Here is a 22,215-nt window from a genome sequence, read left to right on the forward strand (position 1 = left end):
AATGGTGAAAACAATGATATATTCGTGTATATTAACCAAATCCGAGTTAGAATCACTTACCCCAATATTTTTCTTTGAAAATATATCAAATTCGCCTCTCTTCAAGCTCCAATTCGTCAAAAATGAAAAATGGGATGAAGTCTCCTGTTTTTTATAACTTACAGATTTGTCAGGGTGCCCGATTTTTTAGGGAGTCCGATTTGTCACGAAGCTCGATTTATCAGGGAGCTCGATTTGTCAGGGAGATCGATTTGTCAGGGAGCCCGATTTGTCAGGGAGCCCGATTTTGTCACGAAGCTCGATTTTGTCAGGGAGCTCGATTTGTCAGGGAGCTCGATTTTGTCAGGGAGCTCGATTTGTCAGGGAGCTCGATTTAGACAGGCATTTCTAGCAGAAAAATTGCAGCAGCTAAGTCTCACTTTTGATCCGTGAACCATCCGAAACTCACCCGAGGCCCTCGGGACCTCAACCAAATACACCAACAAGTCCTAAAATATCATACAAATTTATTTGAAACCTCAAATCACATCAAACAACGCTAAAATCACGAATCGTGCTCCAATTCAAGCTTAATAAAACTTAGAATTTTCAACTTCTACATTCGATGTCGAAACCTATCAAATCATATCCGATTGACCTCAAATTTTGCACACAAGTCATAAATGACATAATGGAGCTGTGAAAATTTTCAGAACTGGATTCCGATACCGATATCAAAAAGTCAACTCCCCGGTTAAACTTCCAAACTTAAATTCCTATTTTAGTCATTTCAAGCCTAATTTCACTATGGACTTCCAAATAAAATTCCGATCACGCTCCTAAGTCCAAAATCATGATACGAACCTACCAGAACTGTCAAAATACTGATCCGAGTCTGTTTGCTCAAAATGCTGACCAAAGTCAACTCAGTTGAGTTTTAAAGCTCTAATTCATATTTTAATTCATTTTTCACATAAAAACTTTCCGAAAAATTTTACGAACTGTGCATGCAAGTCGAGAAATAATAAATAGTACTTTTCGAGATATTAAAATATATAATTAATTATTAAATTTAAAGATGACATTTGAGTCATCACATAGAATTGGTTGAATTGTTCCTTCAATATGATCAATGTGTACGAGAATTCAATTTGAGGTTTGGAACAATACTCTCAAAGGACACCTCATACTACCTTGAACATAAAGTACCACTAACAAGCATTTTGTTATGTGGAGTTCCTAGCTAAAACATAGATGTGACTTTTCTATTTCTAGTTAATTTAGTAGGCACTTGGACATAAAAATTATAATTTTTGAAAAAAATAATATTTGAAATTAAGTTAAAAATTTGTATTTGAAATTTGAAATTATGTTTGGATATGCATTTCACTTGAAAAAATGTTACAGTTTTGTAAGCGGAGAAAAAAGTTTTTTCTAAAAATTTTGATTTTGAGAAACACATTTTAAAAATAAAAAAAATTTATGGACAAACGGGGCCTTGATTAAAATAGGTGGAAGGGTAGTATCTTATAGTCCTCTTTTAGTTGAACTTGTTTCGATATTTTAACTAAGACTGTAATTTTTGTGTGTTATTAAGACAAATTAGGGGTGAAACCAAAGACGAAATTCAAGCAAAGATACACAAAATTTGATATAGAATATTTAAGTTTCTTGTTGTTATATATATATGTTGTTATTGATAGTAAAAAAACTCTCCTAGTTGCCATAGATTATTAAGTACGTACTATATTTCTTTTGAGAAAAACCCTCAAATTAAAAATACTACAAGACATAATGGTATGCCATAAAATTGAGTGAGAGAATATAGATGTTTTGGTCATTAGTTCAACCTTTCGGAATCTTATGAATAATAAAGCTTATCCGCTCATATTTGTAAAAAGTAATACAAAAAGAAAATTCTATGAATCATACATGCTTGTAAAAGCAAAACAAACAATTTTATTAGTTACGTACATGCTTAACGAACTGAATTACAAACTTACAATACAATAAAGGTTTACCACCATAAAATTACGTTCCACAAACTAATCAGAAAAGAAAAGAATATCCATAACAGAGATCCCATAATTAAACATAACAATACAAAAAGGATTAAAATTTGGCAAGGGAAATAGCTTATCAAAGTTTCTCTTAGTTTCGGAAGGCACAATGCTTTCTGATTTCACCTGCTTTACCAGTAAGAACTCCAATTTTGCCCATTTTTATCATTGATTCTCCAAAATCTTTGAAGAAAGTGGATCCATAGGGATTTACTTGAGACAAAACATAAGCTTTTGTTTCACTATCAGTGAGAAGAGCTGCATCAGATGCGAATAACCCTCTTCTTTTGCTAACCATAGTGTAATAATCTGTGTCAAAATTCTTGAAACTTCCGGGGTCCATTTCGACAATGGTGGTCACATCTCCTGACTTACATTTGATCTTCAAACGACCTATGTAGTTCTGATCCATGTTCGGGTCCATGTCACCTTTGCCAGTGAAATTGTACAAACGGCTTGAGAAGGAAAAACAATGTGACATTCCAATAGTGTGTCCTCCTACGAATAAACAAGGAGAAAATAAAAGAATATGAATTTTGGATTTGTTGAATTAATGTAATTCTTCCACATGTAGTTGTTTCACGGTAAAATATCAATTTTACCTGATAAAACAACAAGGTCTTTGACATTTAAGCCCAAGGAGCCAAATGTTGTTTTAAGAGTAGTAAAGTTATCAAAAGGAGTTGGCAAATTCTTTAAGGCATCTGAGAGTATTGAAACTCTCCCATCTCTTCTTCCCAAGGGAACTGCCCAAGTTGGTCCATTAATCTGAAATAACCCTATAATATGTTAAGTATTTGAAATTCTAATAAATTGTTTGAATTTACTAAGTATTTATTTAGTTACCAGTTCAACAGCATCACGGGCTGCTAAGGCTAAAATATCAGAGCAAGATACAATGCCAGGACACTCTTTCTCTAAAGCAGATTTAGCAGCATCAATTACTTGGAATCCCCTCAGGCTTTGATTTGGAATTGCATCTTTCTCTGCTTGATTACCTTTTGTTGAATTCAGTAGTACCGAACCATCACATCCCTGCATCATTAAGTGAATATGTTATAGTGCATTCGACATGAAAAAGATCAAACAAACTAAGGTAAATACATAAGGCATTAAATCGCGGTGCTTACCCTAACAAAACAATCATGAAAATGCATTCTCAATAAAGGGGCAGCCAGAGTAGGAGCGCGAGAAATGTAGTGAGCTGTTGTTTGTTTGACAATTGCCTCTACATTTGGACATGTTTTCTTATAGAACCCTACTTCTACACCTTGACAATTAGCAACCTCTAATATGCAAAAAAGTTGAAGAATGAGAAATGAAAGAAACTTAAATGTTGCCATTATCTGTTTTGGACAAAGGATTATGAAAATCTCAATGTACTTTCTTGCTTAAAGTGATGATTGGGACACTCAAATACATGTCCTTTAAATAGGAAGATGATTGTGATATACAAATCCTTTAGTTTGATTTGTTAAATAGGCATAGCTGCAGTAATGGTAAGTTGATTTTTAAATTTAGCAGTTAGCACCTTCTAAGTGAAGCATTTTTTAATGTTATTATTGCTAATATATGCGAAATGGACTGATTACCAGAAAACAAAACAATCAGAGAACAAAAAGGAAAATGAGAAAGAAAAGATTTTATAATTTTTCTTGCCACTATTGTATGATTGATTTGTTACTATTCTGAAAGAAGATTCAGCAGACTATTAACCACATCAAATGCATGTCATTCATGTTTAGTTTGCAAACAAGATTATACTGGGATTAATATTATGCCTCTTTTAATATATATACTTTATTTTGTCGTCTTATTTATCGTTATCAATGTTTGCTTTGTTTGCTTCCGCATGACATCTTATTTTTTTCGGTTCCAAAATGGATAATCTAAACATGTGTTTAATTTTAGAATAAGGGAAATTTATTGCGATCCATTTTACTTGTATGTATCCAGGTATAACTAATTGTTGGATTGTTATATCACAACGGTACCAAGATTCCAGTATAAAATCATATTATTATTAGTAGTTATATGTTTACTTATATAGAAAATAAAAATGCAACCAAACGAAGTAAAAAATGATACCGACTTTTATACCGGAAATATTATCATAATCATGGCAACCAAAAGTGTAATATTATTCATTTTGAACCAAATCTGTACGGTTTTTTCCAAAAGATCTCGCACCGGAAAGGGAGCATAGTAGAGGAGTTCTAAACTTACAACTCGTTCAAGTTAAAATTTGATAAAACTGTAATCGACTATAAAACAGACTGAAGTTAAAAAATAATTCACTTAAGTACTATAAAGTTCTATAATAAAGTTCTTGGTTTAAGTACAAGTCAAATATTTGAAGATAACGCTGTGATATATACAAAGAATGCGTTGTTTAGGTAGTGTAGACGGATAGAGTTGAGTTAGTATGTTTGTATGTCATTTATATATCCCAAGTCAAATAATGAAGAAGAATGCAGCTAACCAGTTCTTCAAAGGGCAAACAATTGAACTGGTTCAATTGCATGGTGCCAACGAAATCGAGTGCTAATTATCATTTTATTGAATTAAGCGATCGACGTGCTAGCGGACATTTATTTTGAATTCGATAATTTTTGCAAAAATATTTCGACATATTTATTTATTTTAATATTATGGGAATCAATCCTACTACTTATGGTTCTGGGGTTTCCACGTTTGAAAAAAGAAACCCCGGCTGTGTCATCTAAATCATCGATCCGATACTACATATAGCCTTTCCCCCGAGCAGGATGCCAAATATTTATAATGCTCCGGTGGTTCAAGGTCTAGATAGTGTTGGTCAACTAATTAATGTGGCTTGTGAGGTACAACAATTATTAGGAAATAATTGAGTTAGGGTTGCAGCTATGAGTGCTACATACGATCTAAAGAGAGGAAAGAAAGTGATTGACACAGGAGCACCTATAAGTATTCCGGTCGGGGGAGACTTGATTAATAAACAAGGATATGCCATAAGCATCTATATTTGAGCTGTCCTGGCTGCTAAAGTAGCGGGTATTTGTTCATGTTTGTTAAAAGTACTTGGACTTCACATGCACCATTATGAACACAGATGATAGATATACTACAAGAGCAGGTCGAGGCGGATGGAGCGTTACAACCAGGTTTATCTGAATCCAGTGCTTTCGAAGCAAAACATAAATTTATGTATAATCACCACTATAAAAGACGGGGAAAACCGACCGCCAAAACCGACCGATGTTGATCGGTAATTGGCAAAAATTGACCGAAAACCGACCGATTTGTGGCGGTCGGTAGAGCTAACCGACCTACTTTGGTCGGTATTTTTCGACCGATTTCGGTCGGTCAATTAAATTTCAAAATAAAAATTACCAAAAAAACTGACCGAAGTCAGTCGGTATTTTAATTATATAATTAAAAAATACACCATCTGGGAATCGAGCAGGCGTCTGTACTGTGGTAGAATACTATTCTATCACTAGACCATTAGTGCATTTAGTTTTAAGACTGTCTTTTATTTCATTTATACTCTTTAAAAATAACAGACCGATGTGGGTCGGTTTTATTAAAAAATAAAATTACAGACCGAATTCGGTCTGTTTTTTAACATGACCGGTCGAATTAACCGACAGATTTCGATCGGTTCTTTTAAGCTTTGTATAGAATGTAATATAAGTTTAGCGAGAAAAAATCGCGTCCCTTACAATGACAACTGAGCTCATTATTTATAGATACGTCTAGGGAAGGAGGTCATAGGATCGTGTCCTCCTTTAATGTCGATTATGAGGGTCATTGGTGAAGATGTAACGGTAAATATAAATGCCAATTTTTCTGTAACGGACCGTCGCTCTTAATGCTTCAAAATATTCCTTATTAAATGCTACCTGCCGCAGAGCATTTAACACATTTTTATGAACGTTATCCTTTCCGGTGATAAGCGGAATGCTGCGTTCGGTCTTCGGCCATCCCCGTCTTGAGTTCTACGGGTTTTCCTTTTAGTCGACCACGTGTCATATTATATTTCACCCATATACATTTTCATAATCACAGCAACCAAAAGTGATACTCCTATTATTAGTTTTGAGGCCAAATCTGGGCGGTTTTTTCCGAGCATAGTAAGAAGAGTTCTAAAATTACAACTCGTTCAAGTTAAAATTTGGAAAATAAAACTGTGATCGACTATAATACACACTGAAGTTAATAAACAATACACTTAAGTACTAAAGAGTTCTATAATAAAGACGTACTTGGTTTAGGTACAAATTAGATATTTCAAGATAATGCTGCAATACAAAGAACGCGCTGTTTAGGTAGTGTACACGCATAGAGTTGAGTTGGTAAGTTACTCCTTTAGTTGTCTGTTATTTTGTATATCCCAAGTCAAACATATACTGAAGAAGAATGCAGCTAACCAGATCTAGGGCAAACAATTGAATTGGTTCAATTGCAGGGTGCCAACGAAATCGAGTGCTAATTCTCATTTTATTGAATTAAGCGATTGACGTGCTAGCAGACATTTAATTTGAATTCGATAATTTTTGCAAAAATATTTTGGCATATTTATTTATTTATTTATTTTATTATTATTAGAATCAATCCTACTACTTCTGGTTCTAGAGTTTCCATGCTTGAAAAAAGAAACTTGGGCCGCATCGTCCAAATCATCGGTCCGGTACTAAATTTAGCCTTTCCCCAAGCAAGATGCCAAATATTTATAATGCTCCGGTAGTTCAAGGTCGAGATAGTGTTGGTCAACCAATTAATGTGGCTTGTGAGGTACAACAATTATTAGGAAATAATCGAGTTAGGGCTGTAGCTATGAGTGCTACGGACGGTCTAACAGACGGTCTAATGAGAGGAATGGAAGTGATTGACACAGGAGCACCGATAAGCATCTGGTCGGGGGAGTGACTCAGGGACAAATTTTTAACGTGCTCGGAGAGCCTACTGCTACTATGGATTGTCACCAAATTAAATATCAGAAAAATGACTTATTTTTCACAAACACATTTTGTTTCTCAACATGTTGAAAGAACATGTTTATTTTCATGGGCAAGTGTTGCATTTCCAAGTATATACAATTAATATCTTAAAAGTTTTTATAAAGAAAATTTGTGCTTGCTTGGTTCCTACTTTCTTCTATCTATAGCGAAGACTGCATCTCACTGTATATATATGAAATAGAACAAGTAGCAAAACAGGTCATAGACTTGATTAATAAACTAGGATATGCCACAAGCATCTGTATATAAGCTGTCCTGGCTGCTATAGTAGCAGGTATTTGTTCCACTTTGTTAAAAGTATTTGGACTTCACATGCACCATTATGAACATATATAGATGATAGATATACTCCAGGAGCAGGTAGAGGCGGATACAATGTTACAGCCGGGTTCATCTGAACCAATGCTTCAATGCGGAACATAAATTTATATATAAAAATTCACTTAAATTATAATGAATAGTAGATTTGAACCCATAATTCTAAAGATACGTACAATGGATTCAATGCTAAAAACTTTAAAAATTGAATTTATAGATCTTAAATCCTGAATCTGTCTTTGCTACAAATAATGTTATATACCTATTGAGTTAGTACTATTCAACTTTGATGCATGTCATGGCAAATGTTTTGATAAAGAAAAGACAAGAAAGATGATTATAAGCCCAACGATTTGGTTGATTCATTATTGGGAAGGTTAATTGGTCAACGTGATTATGATATAAATGATCGATATGACTGAGCATGTGCAATAGGGACAGACTATAACTAATGAATTTTCTAATGAATTAAAAAACTACAGAAAGAAAGAAGAAAAAGAGATGGTACTAAAATAAACACATGTTAGTTGGATCAAACAAGCAAAGTGCCTATAAATTTGCTCTAATGCATGCTGTTTGAGTACAAAAACGCAACAAAACAAAAATCTCTTTGAAAACTAAGTAGCATTCCAAAATGGCTACATTTAGCTCTTTGAGTTTTCTAGTATTGATTTTTGTAGGAATCCTAGGGTCTAGCCATGCCCAGTTACAACTCAACTTCTATAGCAAGAGCTGCCCAAATGCAGAGGAGATTATTCAAGACTACGTCCAGAAACACATTCCTAACGCTCCGTCTCTTGCAGCTGCCTTACTCAGAATGCAATTTCATGATTGCTTTGTCAGGGTAAGTATATACATACATTTATTGTTATTGTTATTGTTATTGGATTGAGATGGAATTAAATAGCATGTCATGAATGAAGATTCATATAACTGACGTAACATGCTTGGGATTGATGCATAATTGTTGTTGTTCACAATTACGCATAATAGACCATTGTGCTCCGGCCCTTCCCCGGACTCCGCACATAGTGGGAGCTTAGTGCATCTGACTGTCCTTTTTAAATTCTTTCTCTTTTTGGCTATTGGCAGGGTTGTGATGCTTCTGTGCTCCTGAATTCGACTAAGAGTATAGGAAATCAGACCGAGAAAGTGGCAATCCCAAATCAAACACTGAGGGGATTCTCCTTCATTGATGGTGTGAAGAAAATAGTTGAAGCTGAATGTCCTGGAGTTGTCTCTTGTGCTGATATTGTTGCCTTGGTTGCTAGAGACTCTGTAGTTGTCACTGTAAGCAAATATTTTAGCAAATAAATAATTAACTTCTTGAACCATTTCTCTTTTCACATTCTTCCCAATGATATATAGGGAGGTCCATACTGGAAAGTGCCAACTGGTAGAAGAGATGGAAGAATATCAAATGCCTTAGAAGCCTTAGCAGACATTCCAGCTCCAACTAGTAACTTCACCAGACTTCAGTCATCTTTTGCCAAAAAAGGACTTGATCTAAAGGACTTGGTCCTATTGTCTGGTAAGTCAAAATACACAATCTTTTAATTTTTCTAGTCCACATGTACATAAGATTTAATAAGACTTGACCTCTGCTAATGAATTACGTGACCATCTTATTGAAAAGTTAGCCGGCTTTTATTTACTACTATATTTTAACATGTTTCAGGTGCTCACACTATTGGAGTTTCTCATTGCCCATCATTTTCCTCACGTCTGTATAATTTCACTGGAACTTTTGGTACTCAAGATCCATCTCTAGACAGTGAATACGCGGCCAATCTTAAGGCCAAAAAATGCAAATCCGTTAATGACAATACAACAATAGTTGAGATGGATCCTGGTAGTTTCAGAACATTTGATCTTAGCTACTTCAAGCTTTTGCTCAAGAGGAGAGGTTTGTTCCAATCTGATGCAGCCTTAACAACGAGTTCTACGACAAAATCATACATCGACCAACTTGTAAAAGGATCACTCAAAGAATTCTATGCTGAATTTGCTCAAGCCATGGAAAAAATGGGAAGAATTGAAGTGAAGACAGGTTCTAATGGTGAAATTAGAAAGCAATGTGCACTTGTGAATTAATAGGTTAAAGTTCTCTTTGATTTCTTTGGTACCAAGTTTCAATCATTTTGTGTTTTGTATTTATGTGTGTTGTGTGACAGTGTGAATGATTTGAGGTACATGCATCATGTTTGGTTTTGTATATATTCCTTACTATTTTTGTAACTGTATGGTTTTTTCTTGATAATAAAACCAAGATGGTACTGTCTCCATAACCTACTGCTCAAGTTCAAGTTGTTTACATTAAAATTAAGGAAAGATAAAAAAACATAAAAATAAAATGATTCCTGAAAACTTGATCTTTTCTTCTTAAAGTTTTCGAATATTAAACAATTTCCATGGATTTTATATTTTTCTTTTTTAAGAATAATCAAGTAATTAAGAAGTTCCAAGGTGAGAAATGTTCTCTGTTATTTTTAAACGATTAACGAGAGCTATCGGCATAAAATACTTACTCCCTCTCTTTCAAAAAGAATGAACCTATTACTATTTGGGAAGTCAAATAAGATTTTCTTTGATCATATTTTTTGCAAATAATTTTTACTTATTTAAAATGTTAACTGTTATAGCTTATAGTACTTTTTATATAATTGTAGTCGAAAAAGTATATTAAATTTGTATAATTTTTGTATATAACATACTAAATGTATATATATACAAAAATATATAAATTTTATACATTTTTACGATTATTATATTTACTACGGCTATACAATGTCATTTTTCCTTTATAGTTTCTAAATATGTAAATTTTTATTTTAAAGAACTAAAGAATCTATGTCCAAATTTACACCGATATTTAGACAATTTGATTATCATACTCCGCAAAAATTCAAATAAATTGTAATATAATATAGTTTTTATTGAATAAATTATACTCCATCCGTTCTAGTTTATGTGAACCTATTTCCTTTTTAGTCCGTTCTAAAAAGAATGACTTTTTTCTAAATTTGGAAATAATTTAACTTAAACATCCAATTCTACCCTTAATGAGAAACTTTTATAACCACACAAATACTCTGGATCTTTTTTGACTTGTTTAGGACCACAAATTTCATAAATTTTTTATTATGATAAAAGTAAGCCGTAGAAAGTTGACTTTAGTACCTTTGTCATGTTAAGTATCTTTGTCTTTGTCACTTACATTCAATCTCCCTCTGACACCGATTATAAATTATTTAACGGGGATGTGGAAGGTATAAACATGTGCTACAAGCGAGAATCTTTAACATATGATCAGATTCCTAATCTTCTTCATTATTATCCCTTTAAGTAACAAAAACCGTAAGGCTCACCTAAATCTTTTAAGTTGACTTTGTGTGATCTATAAGTCACGATTTTAAGCCGTAAAATCAGTCGCTAATATTTGTATTAGGGTAAGCTACTTACATTATACCCCTTGAGTTGTAATCTTTCCCGTGACCCGGCAGAACACAGGATGCTTTGGGCTGCCCTTTTTAAAAAATCTTTTTAAATCCAAAACTCCATAAACAGCCCCTTGGAATTTTCTTGGATTATTTTTCAGATATTAATTTTTAGAGTTATCATTTGAAATATAATCAACATTCATGTTGAAAGCGGAAAATGAGCTGAAATCAAGGGAAATTTGCTCCAGGATTTACTGTGTTCGAGAGAAAGAAAGAGTTTCTCTCATATCTGTGCAAAATGTATACTTTCATTACATTTGAGACAGACCTCTTTGGTCTTCTTATATGTCACCCGGCCCAGACTATAGATTGTGGGCAAAAATCATATCAAAGAAGTGGTCTTAGCCCAATACAAATAATAAATTATTTCTAACATGTGGGCCTAACTAATCCGGATTGTGGTCAATATTTCCAACAGCCCCTTCAAGTTAGAGGGTGATAAAAACCCCCAACTTGGTTAGAATGCCATGATGAGCAGCACCGGACAAGATTTTGGTGAAGATATCAGTCAATTGAGTAAAGGAAGAAGTGTGAAGCAACTAAATAAGGCCTTTAGCAAGCTTGGTTCTGACCAAATGGCAATCCAACTCGATATGCTTAGTACGCTCATGAAAAACAGGGTTCTTGACAATATGAATAGTAGCTTGGCTGTAACAAAATAGAGGAATAGCAATAGAACAAGGAACACCCAAATCCAGAAGCAATATGTGCAGCCAAGTAACCTCATAGACAGCCTTGCTCATGGCCTTATATTCAGCTTCAACAGAAGACATTAACGCCACACGCTGCTTCTTAGACTTCCAACTTATAAGGTTGCCCCCTAATAACACACAAAAATCTGTGACAGGCCTTCTAGTATCCGGGCAGCCAGCCTAATCACTATCACAAAAAGCAGAAACAGAAAAATCAGGGACATTGTTGAGGAAGATGCCAACCTCAACAGTACCCTTCAAGTACTTCAGCAAATGGAAACCAACATCTAAATGAGGCACACCAAGGAGACTGCATGAATTGAGAAAGGTGTTGCACAACAAAGAAGATGTCTGGCCTTGTGTGAGTGAGAAAATTGAGTTTGCCAACCAAATATCTATTCACCTCAAGCCTGGGAGAAGACACACTCTCATTGGCTTTAAGTTTGACAGACAAGGAAAGAGGACAGACCACAGGTGGGGCATCAGAACAATGAAACTTACGGAGAAGTTCATGAATGAACTTCTTTTTATGCAACAGAACACCTGAAGCTGAGTACAACACCTCTATGCCCAAAAAATAGTTGAGAGACCCCAAATCCTTGATTTTGAACTGATGGCGAAAGAAAGACTTAAGAGTAGAAATCTCAGCTCTATCAGTGCCACTAAAAATAATGTCATCCATATAGACTGCAAGCATAACAATAGAATCTCCAGAAACCTTGTGAACAAGGAATAATCATTGAGAGAATGGTAATAACCTCTATAATATAAGGCATGAGAAAGCTTGTCATACCATTGCCTGGAGGCTTGCCTAAGCCCATAAAGAGATTTATGCAGCCTACAAACCATCTGCCCAAAGGTAGAAGGGGAAGAAATATTGTAACTAGGAGGCAGCTTCATATAAACCTCCTCATCAAGGTCACCGTGCAAGAAGACATTGTTTACATCTAGTTGAAATATAGGCCAATGTTTCTTGACTGCAACTTCAATCAGAGTCTTGATTGTAGACATCTTCATCACAGGGGAAAAGGTCTCATGAAAATCAATATATTCAATTTGAGTATCCCCCCTGATAACCAATCTAGTCTTATATCTCTTAATATCCTCATCTGTCTTGTGCTTGATCTTGTACATCCATTTGCAACCAATGGGCTTCTTTCTCGGAGGAAGCTCAACAACAGACCAAGTGCCATTGGCTTCTAAAGCCTCAAACTCCTTGGTCATGGATTCCTTCCACTCAAGCATACAAGAAGCCCGAGAGTAAGTGGTCGGTTCAGACAAAGGTTGAGAAGAAGAGGAAGCTGACAAGAAGGAATAGGGAAAAGTAGAAGGAAGAGAACAAAACATAATCCTTGAGATATCCTGAAGGATTATGAGGCCTAGAAGACCTCCTCACATAAGCATCAACAATAGAGGAGGAGGGTGGAAGATCAGAAGAAGGTGAAGGGGAAGAAGCAACAAGAGTAGAAGATGAGAAAAAGGTGGAGATGAATTAGAAACAGAAGGAGGAATGAAAGAAAAATTAGGAGGAAGGGAATAAGGAAAGGTAAATACAGAATGAATAGGGGAAGGATTGGTAGAGAAAGGGAAAATGTGTTCATGGAATTGAACATCCCTAGAAACAAAACAAGTCTTGGAAGCAAGATTATACAGTTTGTAACCCTTCTTGGCAAAAGGATACCCTAGAAAGATACAAGGAACAGACCTAGGGTCAAATTTGTCCATATGGACCTTAGGAATATTAGCATAACATAAGCAGCCAAAAGTCCTAAGGTGAGCATAGGATGGGGTAGAACCATAAAGCAACTCAAAAGGGGTTTTATTCTTTAACAAGGGAGAAGAGAATCTGTTAATAAGATATGTGGCAGTCAAAATGCAATTCCCCCAGAAGGAGATGAGGAGCTTATATTGAAATAATAAAGCTCTAGCAGACTCAAGTAAATGCATATGCTTCTTTTTTACCACACCATTCTGTTGTGGAGTATGGGGACAAGTGATCTGATGAATGATGCCTTTATCATAAGAGAATTTGGAACCAGCGGAACTAGAGCAATGAAAACTTTGAGTAAGTCAAAAGCATTGCTCTTAGCACCCATCAAGTGAGTCCAAGTAGCTCTAGAATAGTCATCCACATTGGTAAGGAAATACTTAGCACCATGAGAAGTAGAAGAGTGATAAGGGCCCCAAGTATCAATGTGGATCAACTGGAAAGGAGCTGTGGAATGAATGATACTGTCAGGTTGAGGGATATGGGTTCACGTGAACCCATATTCCTCTCCCTAAACCATGTATAATAATGTTATATTTCTTCAAAATTACTTAAATATATGTGCATGAACCCATACTCAATGACTCTTATGGAGTTATGGTACAATTATTATTGGGTGTACCTCTACAAGTGAATTGGTAGTTCAAATTCCACTCTAAACGATCTTATTTTTGGCACGGAGTATAAATATATATGTAAAAATTACTAAAATTTCTAAAATAATATAATTTCAAAAGTGTAATGGGTTCATGGTAAGAAACTAAAGTCAAACCCGTCAAATATAAATTCTAGATCTACCTCTTCACTATAGTGCACCCATCCTCTTGAAATCCTAAATCCGCCTCTGAATGGTGCTATCAGGGAGAGGAAGTCTAGTCTGCCTAGTTAGAGGGAATATGGGACAAGGAAAGGATTGTTTAGAGGAGAAGGAGGGACTAAGAACAAAAATCTCTTTCATTCTAGAGAATGGTATATGACCAAGTCTAAAATGCCAAACAATATCCATTTTATTAGAAACAGTAGGTGCATTATAATAATAAGAAGCAATAGAAGTACCAGAACCATTACATTCAGAAGAAGAAATAGGAAATACAAGAGCAACATTAGAAACACATCTATCAGGACTATGAAAGTGCAAGAGGAGGGGGTTTGAATTGTAATTTTTTCTTTCTTTTTTGAGGTAGTCGACTAACTTGTATTCTAGTTGTCTAGGCTTTTCAAAACTGAATATAAGAAAATAAATTATAGAAAATAAATGACACAAAATATTTTATACTGATTCGGATTCAGAGTAAATCCTACGCCCAGTCCCCTTGGGTTGCAAGGGTGATCTCTTTCAAGTATGAAGTGGCTTAGTACAAATGAGTTGATGTTGTTATACACCAACAAATTTTGTCACTTTGTTCTTCTCTCTTACAATCGATACAATGCATCACCAGTGTTCTTTTCTCTCTCTCTTCTTTCTCAATTACACAGGAAATCTATAGCATAGTATAGTGCTTGTTTGAAGTAGAACAAAGAGATTGAAATTGGTTCGATCAAAGTATATCATTCCTTGGCATCTTCTGTAGAATATATATATGGCGAGTTGATCTCCATTCTTCACTGCGTGATAGTGTAATGATTGAACGACAACTCAAGGGAGTTGATTCTCAGAATAAATTAAGATGATTTTATTCCAGAAATAGAATGGACTTTTCGTTTCGTTGCTTCTTTGATTTCCCTTTCCTTGCGAGTCGTTAAGATGAATATTCTATGAGGATCTTTTGTTTAGATGATTGATCATCTTCACTGATTGATTGGTCTTCTTATACTGATTGATTGATGCCTTCCGTAAATGGTTGATTCGATTATCCAGTTTCCATAGAACGCGTGATCACATCAATTGTACTCCTTGATTGTTTCCTTTGGATCTTTACTTGCACGTTTGCCTCCTTAATTTTTGCTTTCAGATCTTTTGCTAGAATCTTTCTAATTCTCATGACATCCTTCTGTGGAATTGGTTTCCTACAAGTAGAATTAAGTTATTGTCTATCATTAAAATTTATATTTAACAATCTCCCCCTTTTTTATGATGACAAAAAAAACTTAATTCATTTTACTTTCCTGTTCTAGTCGGCTCCCCCTCAACTTGGTGTGAGGTAAGATGAGTACTTAGAGTTGACTCCCCCTCATTCAGATGCTCCCCCTTACTCAGATGCGAGTAGTTGACTTTACTCAGTCAACTGAGCCGTATCCTGCAAGTTAGTATGCTAATTGACTTTTGCTCAATCAGTCGACTATATATCCTACATCCTGCAAAGTTAGTGTAATGTATTATACTTCTCCTCCTTTGGCATCAATCAAAAAGAGAGCTAAGCAAGATTAACTACTAGCAGATAAGATTAGCAGATAGTATGCTTAATTACAGTCATCCACAAAGTATCCAAAAAAAATATACAAAAGAAAATTATCCAGAGAGACCAAAAGAAATTATCTGAACAGCTAACACATATTAACGACGGAGGAAATAGGTAAGGATGTTTCAGATAGCTTCTTTGAGGTGATCAAAACTAGCGTTCATTATGACTGAGACTCCATCCACTCGATCATGCACCTCCTTGAAAGCTTTCACTGCCTTTTCTGCGGTTTTCAGCACCATAACTCTTAACTTGGACACGTTAGATCCTATTTCCTTTACAATTGCATAGATATCTCTAACTGAGGTCTGAGTGGATAGAAGTAGTTCATTGACGACAATCAGCTTGTCATCAAGTACAATTATCTTTTCCAGCAGCTCTGGATTATTGATGGCAGTCTGAGGGTTATCTACCTTTACCTTAGAACTGAAGGGGATCTCTTTGGCTTAAACTTTCTGCTTCTTTACCCAAGTACCATCCATAACGACATATCCCATACTGACAAACGCCCTATTGTTATAGCAATTGGAAACAAATACATAGGGATAGTTAGAGAGATGGATATTGAAGGCCTCGAGGAGGTGAGTAATGACCATCCCGTAGGGTAGGCTTGAGGGATCTTCAGCACATTCAATCATGAAATTTATTACCCAGGAAGACAATTTTACCTTGTGCTTGGTGAGAAGACAGTAGACCAAAAAGGTGTCCCTTTGAGATAGAGTGGTGTAGGAACCAGTTCTGGAAAGAATGGTGGTGGCAACAATATGGGCAAGAATACGGGTTTTAAAATTGATGTCATTGGGTCCTAATTGGTTTGGCAGGGGACTAGACAGGGAATCGGCAAGACATTCTTTGGCTTGTTCAAATGACACTTCAAAATTATTAGGCCAAGAGTTTTTAAACAGAGTAGAATAACAAGAACTTTTACACTTAAAAAAGGTATCAAAAGTAGAATAATCTAGAATAATACGCTGACCTAGTGACTCAATTTTATCATATTTCTAGGAACGAAGATTTGCATAGAACATGTGAACCAAATCTTCATAGACCTTTGGAGGGGTTAGGGCAAAGAAATTTTCCCAACCTTGAAAAGGGAAGAAGTCTTTTACCTTAGTATTTAGGGCTTCCATCTCTTCCAAGTTGATGATCCTTCCCATGAGCAATTGTCTTACCTTTGAATGAGACGAACTTATCTTTATTGGGAGAATCCTAATAGTTTAGTTCAGACTCCAGTGCACTGTCCAGGTCTATTTTCACCTTTTTTGGAGTGTACGCTGTTGCTCCTTCTTCCATGGGTCGCTTCCCTAGTGCCTTTTCTGCTTGAGCATTGTTGGAGATGATTTCTTAAGAAGACGAAAAACCCTCAGAGTGGTCAAAGCCAATAGTGTCTGGTTCTGATGGTTGAAAAAGTGTTTTCGCTTTGTCTCGGGTGCTTTTGCGAGTGGAAGCAAAGTGATTTATTTTAGGCTTTAGCCATTGAAGAGGATGATTGAAGGGTGTATACAGAGAACTTCATAGGAGAGGCAGACTTATAGAGGTGGAGATAGGAGTGAAGCGACGTGACTGAATCGACATGACTGTCGGGGCAGAGAAAGGCAAGAGACGTGACTGATTGGTTTAGTTTCCATCTCGGTAAACCAAAAAGGTAAAAAGAAGGGCTAAAAGTGGAGGCGCATAATTAATGCTACAGGCACTAATAATAAAATAACACAGTACAAAATTTTTTTAACCAAAAGTTATTTTGACACGCAATCTTTCAAGTAAAATAGAAATTGAAGCCTTATTTGGAAAAGGTAATAATGCTAAGTAAATCCCTAAGGGTTTGAAACCTATCCTCTAGAAGAGGCTTAGTAAAAATATCAGCTAATTTATTTTTATGTTAACAAAAGATAATTCAATGTCACCCTTAAGAACATGATCTCTAATGAAATGATGCTTGATATCTATATGGTTTGCTCTAGAAAGATGCACATGATTTTTTCAAAAACATATAGCTCTAGAATTATCACAAAATATTTTAACAAACTTAAATGAAAGATCATAATCACTGAATTGATGAGTCATCCAAAGTAGTTGAGCACAACATTGTCCAACGGCAATGTATTCATCTTCAATTGTAAATAATGCAACTGATCCCTGTTTCTTACTGTTCCAGAAAATAAGTGATTTGTCAAGTAGTTGACAAGTTCCACCTGTGCTTTTCCTATCATCTTTATCACCGGCAAGATCTACATCTGAAAAACCTTCAAGCTTAAAATTGTTAAGACGTGAATACCATAATCCATGTGAAATAGTTCCAATAAGGTATCTAATAATTCGCTTCACAATAGTTAAATGTGACTCCTTTGGAGCTGCTTGGAACCTGGCACGTCTGCATATGCTAAACATTATGTCAGGACGACTAGTAGTTAAATAGAGTGGAGATCCATTCATTCCACGATATTTTGATTCATCTACTGATTTTCCTTCTTCATCTTTGTCAAGAGATATAGCTGGACTCATGGGAGTCCCAATTGCATTGGCATTGTCCATTCCGAATTTTTGTATCAGCTCCTTTGTGTACTTTGCCTGACATATAAAGATCGCTTCATCTGATTGTTGAATTTGGAGTCCAAGGAAGAAAGTTAATTCTCCTATCATGCTCATTTCAAACTCATTTCGCATGAGATGTGAGAATTCCTTGCATAAAATAGGGTTAACACTTCCAATTATAATATCATCAACATAAATTTGAATAATGAGATTTCCTGAAGATGATCTTTTGATGAAAAGAGTAGTGTCAATATTACCTCTCAAAAATCCATGACTAATCAAAAGTGAGCTTAGTCTTTCATACCAAGCTCTAGGTGCTTGTATTAGCCCATAAAGAGGCTTAGTCAACTAAACACATGATAAGGAAGCTATGAGTTTTCAAAACCAGGAGGTTGTTTAACATAAACCCCCTTATCAATGAAGCCATTTAAAAACGCACTTTTAACATCCATTTGAAATAGTTTAAAATCTTTAAAATAAGCATATTATAATAAGATACGAATTGATTCTAACCATTCTATCGGAGTGAAGGTTTCATCATAGTCGACTCCTTCCTGTTGAGAGTAACCCTGAGCAACTAGCCTTGTTTTGTTCCGGATAACTTTAGCTTCTTCATTCAGTTTATTCCTGAATACCCATTTGGTTCCTATGATTGCTGCATTTGCTAGTTTTGGCACCAATGTCCAAACTTGATTTTTATCAAACTATTCAAGTTCTTCTTGCATAGCCTGTACCCAACTTAAGTCTTTCAAAGCTTCGTCAACTTTCTTTGGCTCTATTTGATATATAAGCGTGACATTAGCCTTTTTCTTTAAAGCTCCTCTTGTTTTTATTCCATCGGTTAAATTTCCAATGATGAACTTCTGAGGATATTCTGGTTCGCTTCTCCACTCGTTTGGTACTACTTCAGTACGTTGATTAGTCGACTCATTCTGAGGTTGATCATGCTCACTAATGTCTTTATTAGTCGACTATGGGGTTTCAGTCGTACTGTCATCAGTTTCTTTTGAAGCTTTCTATTCATTAATCTTTAATTGATTTTGGCTGATCTCTTCATCACCTGCAAAATCTCCTTTTTCAGCTATAGAGTTATTATCATAAAAAATAACATGAACTGATTCCTCTACGCATGGAATACGCTTATTATAGATTCTAAAAGATCTATTGTTATTCGAGTAGCCGAGAAATATATCTTCTTCACTCCTTGGGTTAAACTTACCAAGATTATCCTTGCCATTGTTATGGACAAAGCATTTACTTCCAAAGGGGTGAAAGTATCCAATATTTGGTTTCTTACCTTTCCATAAATCATATGGGCTCTTCTTCAAAATAGGTCGAATTAAGCACCTATTGAGAATGTGACAAGCTGTGCTAACTGCTTCTGCCCTGAAATGATTTGGAAGGGAATGTTCTAGTATCATGGTTCTTGCCATATTCTGTAAAATTCTGTTCTTACATTCAACCACTACATTTTGTTGTGGTGACCTAGGTACTGAGAAATTATGAGTGTATCCTTGACCGTTGCAGAATTCTTCAAAAGCTCCACTTTAAAATTCTCCTCCATGATCACTTTGAATAGTTGCGATAAGATGCCCCTTTTCTCGTTTAATTCTTTTACAGAAAATCTCAAAATTTTTCAATCCTTCATCTTTATGAGATAAGAAAATCACCCATGTAAAATGTGAATAGTCATCAACAATAATAAAATCATATCGTTTACCTTAAATGTTGGCAGTTCTATTAGGTCCAAACAGGTCCATGTGAAGCAATTGTAAAGGCTTGGTAGTAGATACAATGTCTTTGATTTTGAAAGAGTTTATAGTTTGTTTACCAATTTGACATGCACCGTATACATGATTTCTAAAAAAATAAACTTGGGAAGACCAATAACTAAATCATGCTTGGAGAGCTTTTCAATTAGATGCATGCTTGCATGACCAATTTTTTTATGCTAGAGCCATGGATCATCAGATATGGATGCTAAACAAATATGGATATCTAGATTTTCAATGCCATCAAGAATGTAGACGTTTTTATAACATTTACCCGAAAGAATGATCTTACCTGCCTCATCTTCAATAGCACATCATATTTTCTTGAATTTAACTTTGTACCCTGAATCACACAGTTGACTTATACTTAGAAGATTGTAATTGAGTCTATCCATAATATATACCTCTATAATATCGCAATTATTATTGAATGGAACTGTGCCAGTACCAACTATATTTCTTCTTAAATCATCTCCAAATTGAAATTTCCTCCATTTATTTTTGTGACTTTTTTGAACAGACTTTTGTCACCCGTCATGTGACTGGAACACGCACTGTCTAAATACCATTTTCCTTTGCGGCGCTTTTTGTGGTGTTCCTGCAAAATAGAATTATCACCTTCTTTTAGGTACCCCAAGTATGCTTAGGTCCTTGTTGGTTAGTTTTACTAGAATCAGGGTTATTTTTGGGTTTCCAAATCCATCCTGAAACATTAGATTATGAAATCTACAAAATGAGTATTTATGTCCAACTTTGTTACAGTAATGACACACAGGGGTTGATCCAGTTTTCGATCTCCCACTTGGGGACTCAATTCTAGGCAGTCTTTTTCCAGTTAACTTGTAAGACGCCTGATTAGATTTGACAGAACTGTGACTGGTGGACTTGCGCATGCCATTAAGTTGAATTTGTAATTTCTGAACTTTATCTTAAAGTACATCTATTTCGATTTCACAGACTTCAAGCTTAAGTTCCTAGTCCTTCTTTTCCATATTGAGTCTCCTTAGTTCATTCAACACTTTTTGAGATTCCTTCAGAGTAAGGTCAAGAATATCCTGCAATTCATTATATCCGTCACAATTATATGATCTTACCTCTCTCGTTTCACCTCGTTCCATGAAATAATTTTTAGTGTCTTCCTTGCATTCATCGTCTGATGCATCTTCATCAGTCCAGCAACCAGAGTATTTGTTCATGTCGTTCTCCAAGATGGTCATGAAGCACAGATTTGCTATTTCTTCATATTCTGAACTGACTTCATCACTCTAGCTTCCGAAGAATTTATTTTTATTGAACCCTCTGGACACTTTTCTTTTAAGATCTGGTCATTCAGCTTGGACATGCCCATACCTTCCATACTCATAACACTTCCCGTCATTCTTATTTTGTTTATTGTATTGCCTAGTTTGCCTAGATGGCATCCTTCCCTTTCTTGTGTTTCTATAACTTCTCATCAATCCATCCATGTTTTTTGATATCATGGCAGTTTCTTTTTCAAGAGCTTCTGAGTCGTCATCAATATCATTTTCAGGTCCTTCAGTTGTAGTTTTGAAGGCAACTGTTTTCTTCTTTTCTTCCTGCCTTATTTTCTTGAGATGGATTTTCTCGAATGCCATAAGATCTCCTTGTAGTTCTTCGTATGAAAATTTGTTTAGATCTTGAGATTCGAGTGCGACTACTTTTGTCTTCCAAGTGGTAGGTAAATTCCTTAGGATTTTTCGAACTTGATCACTACTTTAGTAGGGTTTACCAAAGGCTTTTAGATCGTCAATGATTTTACTGAATCTTGCGAACATTTCCTCAATGGATTCTCCTTCTTTCATTTGGAAGAGTTCATAGTCATGAACCAACATGTTTATCCGAGTTTCCTTCACTTTGCTTGTTCCTTCATAAGTGACTTATAGTTTGTCCCACATTTCTTTGGTTGTATCACAACTTGAAAAATTTTCATACTTTTCTCCACTTATAGCATTATAGAGAAAGTTTTGTGCCTTAGCATTAACCTGAACGACCACCATTTGCTCGTCTGTGTATTCACCTATATCTTTTGGATCAGCGGATGGTTGAGTTGTTGTTGGTATTAGATAGTTTTCCTTTTTGATAACGCGCCATACTTTGACATCATAGGATTTTGCATAAATTTTCATTCGCACTTTCCCGCGAGAAAAGTGTTGTCCATTGAAATATAGTGG

The 22,215-nt window shown here is 35.4% G+C and overlaps 3 protein-coding genes across 3 annotated transcripts; 1 reads left to right on the plus strand and 2 right to left on the minus strand.

Moving 5' to 3' along the window:
* Nucleotides 1–1,915: 1,915 nt before the first annotated feature.
* LOC107831777 (peroxidase 27-like) lies at nucleotides 1,916–3,469 on the minus strand. Its single transcript, XM_075242185.1, has 4 exons — nucleotides 3,170–3,469; nucleotides 2,886–3,074; nucleotides 2,642–2,807; nucleotides 1,916–2,537 (listed from the first exon to the last, which is right to left on the minus strand). Exons 1-4 carry the CDS (start codon nucleotides 3,380–3,382, stop codon nucleotides 2,131–2,133), a joined length of 975 nt encoding a protein of 324 aa, XP_075098286.1. The 5' UTR covers nucleotides 3,383–3,469; the 3' UTR covers nucleotides 1,916–2,130.
* Nucleotides 3,470–7,930: 4,461 nt separating this feature from the next.
* Nucleotides 7,931–9,648, plus strand: LOC107831776 (peroxidase 3-like). Its single transcript, XM_016659569.2, has 4 exons — nucleotides 7,931–8,204; nucleotides 8,453–8,650; nucleotides 8,729–8,891; nucleotides 9,039–9,648. The coding sequence occupies exons 1-4, from the start codon at nucleotides 7,995–7,997 to the stop codon at nucleotides 9,452–9,454; spliced, it is 987 nt and encodes a 328-aa protein (XP_016515055.1). The 5' UTR covers nucleotides 7,931–7,994; the 3' UTR covers nucleotides 9,455–9,648.
* A 1,751-nt stretch (nucleotides 9,649–11,399) lies between these two features.
* On the minus strand, nucleotides 11,400–21,219 carry LOC142175332 (uncharacterized). Its single transcript, XM_075241915.1, has 9 exons — nucleotides 21,118–21,219; nucleotides 20,316–20,366; nucleotides 18,986–19,222; nucleotides 17,746–18,599; nucleotides 15,240–15,327; nucleotides 14,738–14,801; nucleotides 12,399–12,853; nucleotides 11,818–12,270; nucleotides 11,400–11,732 (listed from the first exon to the last, which is right to left on the minus strand). The coding sequence occupies exons 1-9, from the start codon at nucleotides 21,217–21,219 to the stop codon at nucleotides 11,400–11,402; spliced, it is 2,637 nt and encodes an 878-aa protein (XP_075098016.1).
* Between the last annotated feature and the right edge of the window lie 996 nt (nucleotides 21,220–22,215).

The sequence above is a fragment of the Nicotiana tabacum genome, chromosome 21, assembly GCF_000715075.1.
Source record: "Nicotiana tabacum cultivar K326 chromosome 21, ASM71507v2, whole genome shotgun sequence".
Lineage (NCBI taxonomy): Eukaryota > Viridiplantae > Streptophyta > Magnoliopsida > Solanales > Solanaceae > Nicotiana > Nicotiana tabacum.

Coding starts and splice junctions, on each gene's coding strand:
- LOC107831777 (XM_075242185.1), bottom strand. CDS start 3,382: ATGGCAACATTTAAGTTTCTTTCATTTCTCATTCTTCAACTTTTTTGC. Junction 3,075..3,169: donor TTCATGATTGTTTTGTTAGG/GTAAGCACCGCG, acceptor TTAATGATGCAG/GGATGTGATGGTTCGGTACT. Junction 2,538..2,641: donor AGACCTTGTTGTTTTATCAG/GTAAAATTGATA, acceptor GTTTATTCGTAG/GAGGACACACTATTGGAATG.
- LOC107831776 (XM_016659569.2), top strand. CDS start 7,995: ATGGCTACATTTAGCTCTTTGAGTTTTCTAGTATTGATTTTTGTAGGA. Junction 8,205..8,452: donor TTCATGATTGCTTTGTCAGG/GTAAGTATATAC, acceptor GGCTATTGGCAG/GGTTGTGATGCTTCTGTGCT. Junction 8,892..9,038: donor GGACTTGGTCCTATTGTCTG/GTAAGTCAAAAT, acceptor AACATGTTTCAG/GTGCTCACACTATTGGAGTT.
- LOC142175332 (XM_075241915.1), bottom strand. CDS start 21,219: ATGAACAAATACTCTGGTTGCTGGACTGATGAAGATGCATCAGACGAT. Junction 18,600..18,985: donor CTTTGAAAGACTTAAGTTGG/GTACAGGCTATG, acceptor TCATGTGTTTAG/TTGACTAAGCCTCTTTATGG. Junction 12,854..14,737: donor GGTGATGCATTGTATCGATT/GTAAGAGAGAAG, acceptor CCTTCTTGTCAG/CTTCCTCTTCTTCTCAACCT.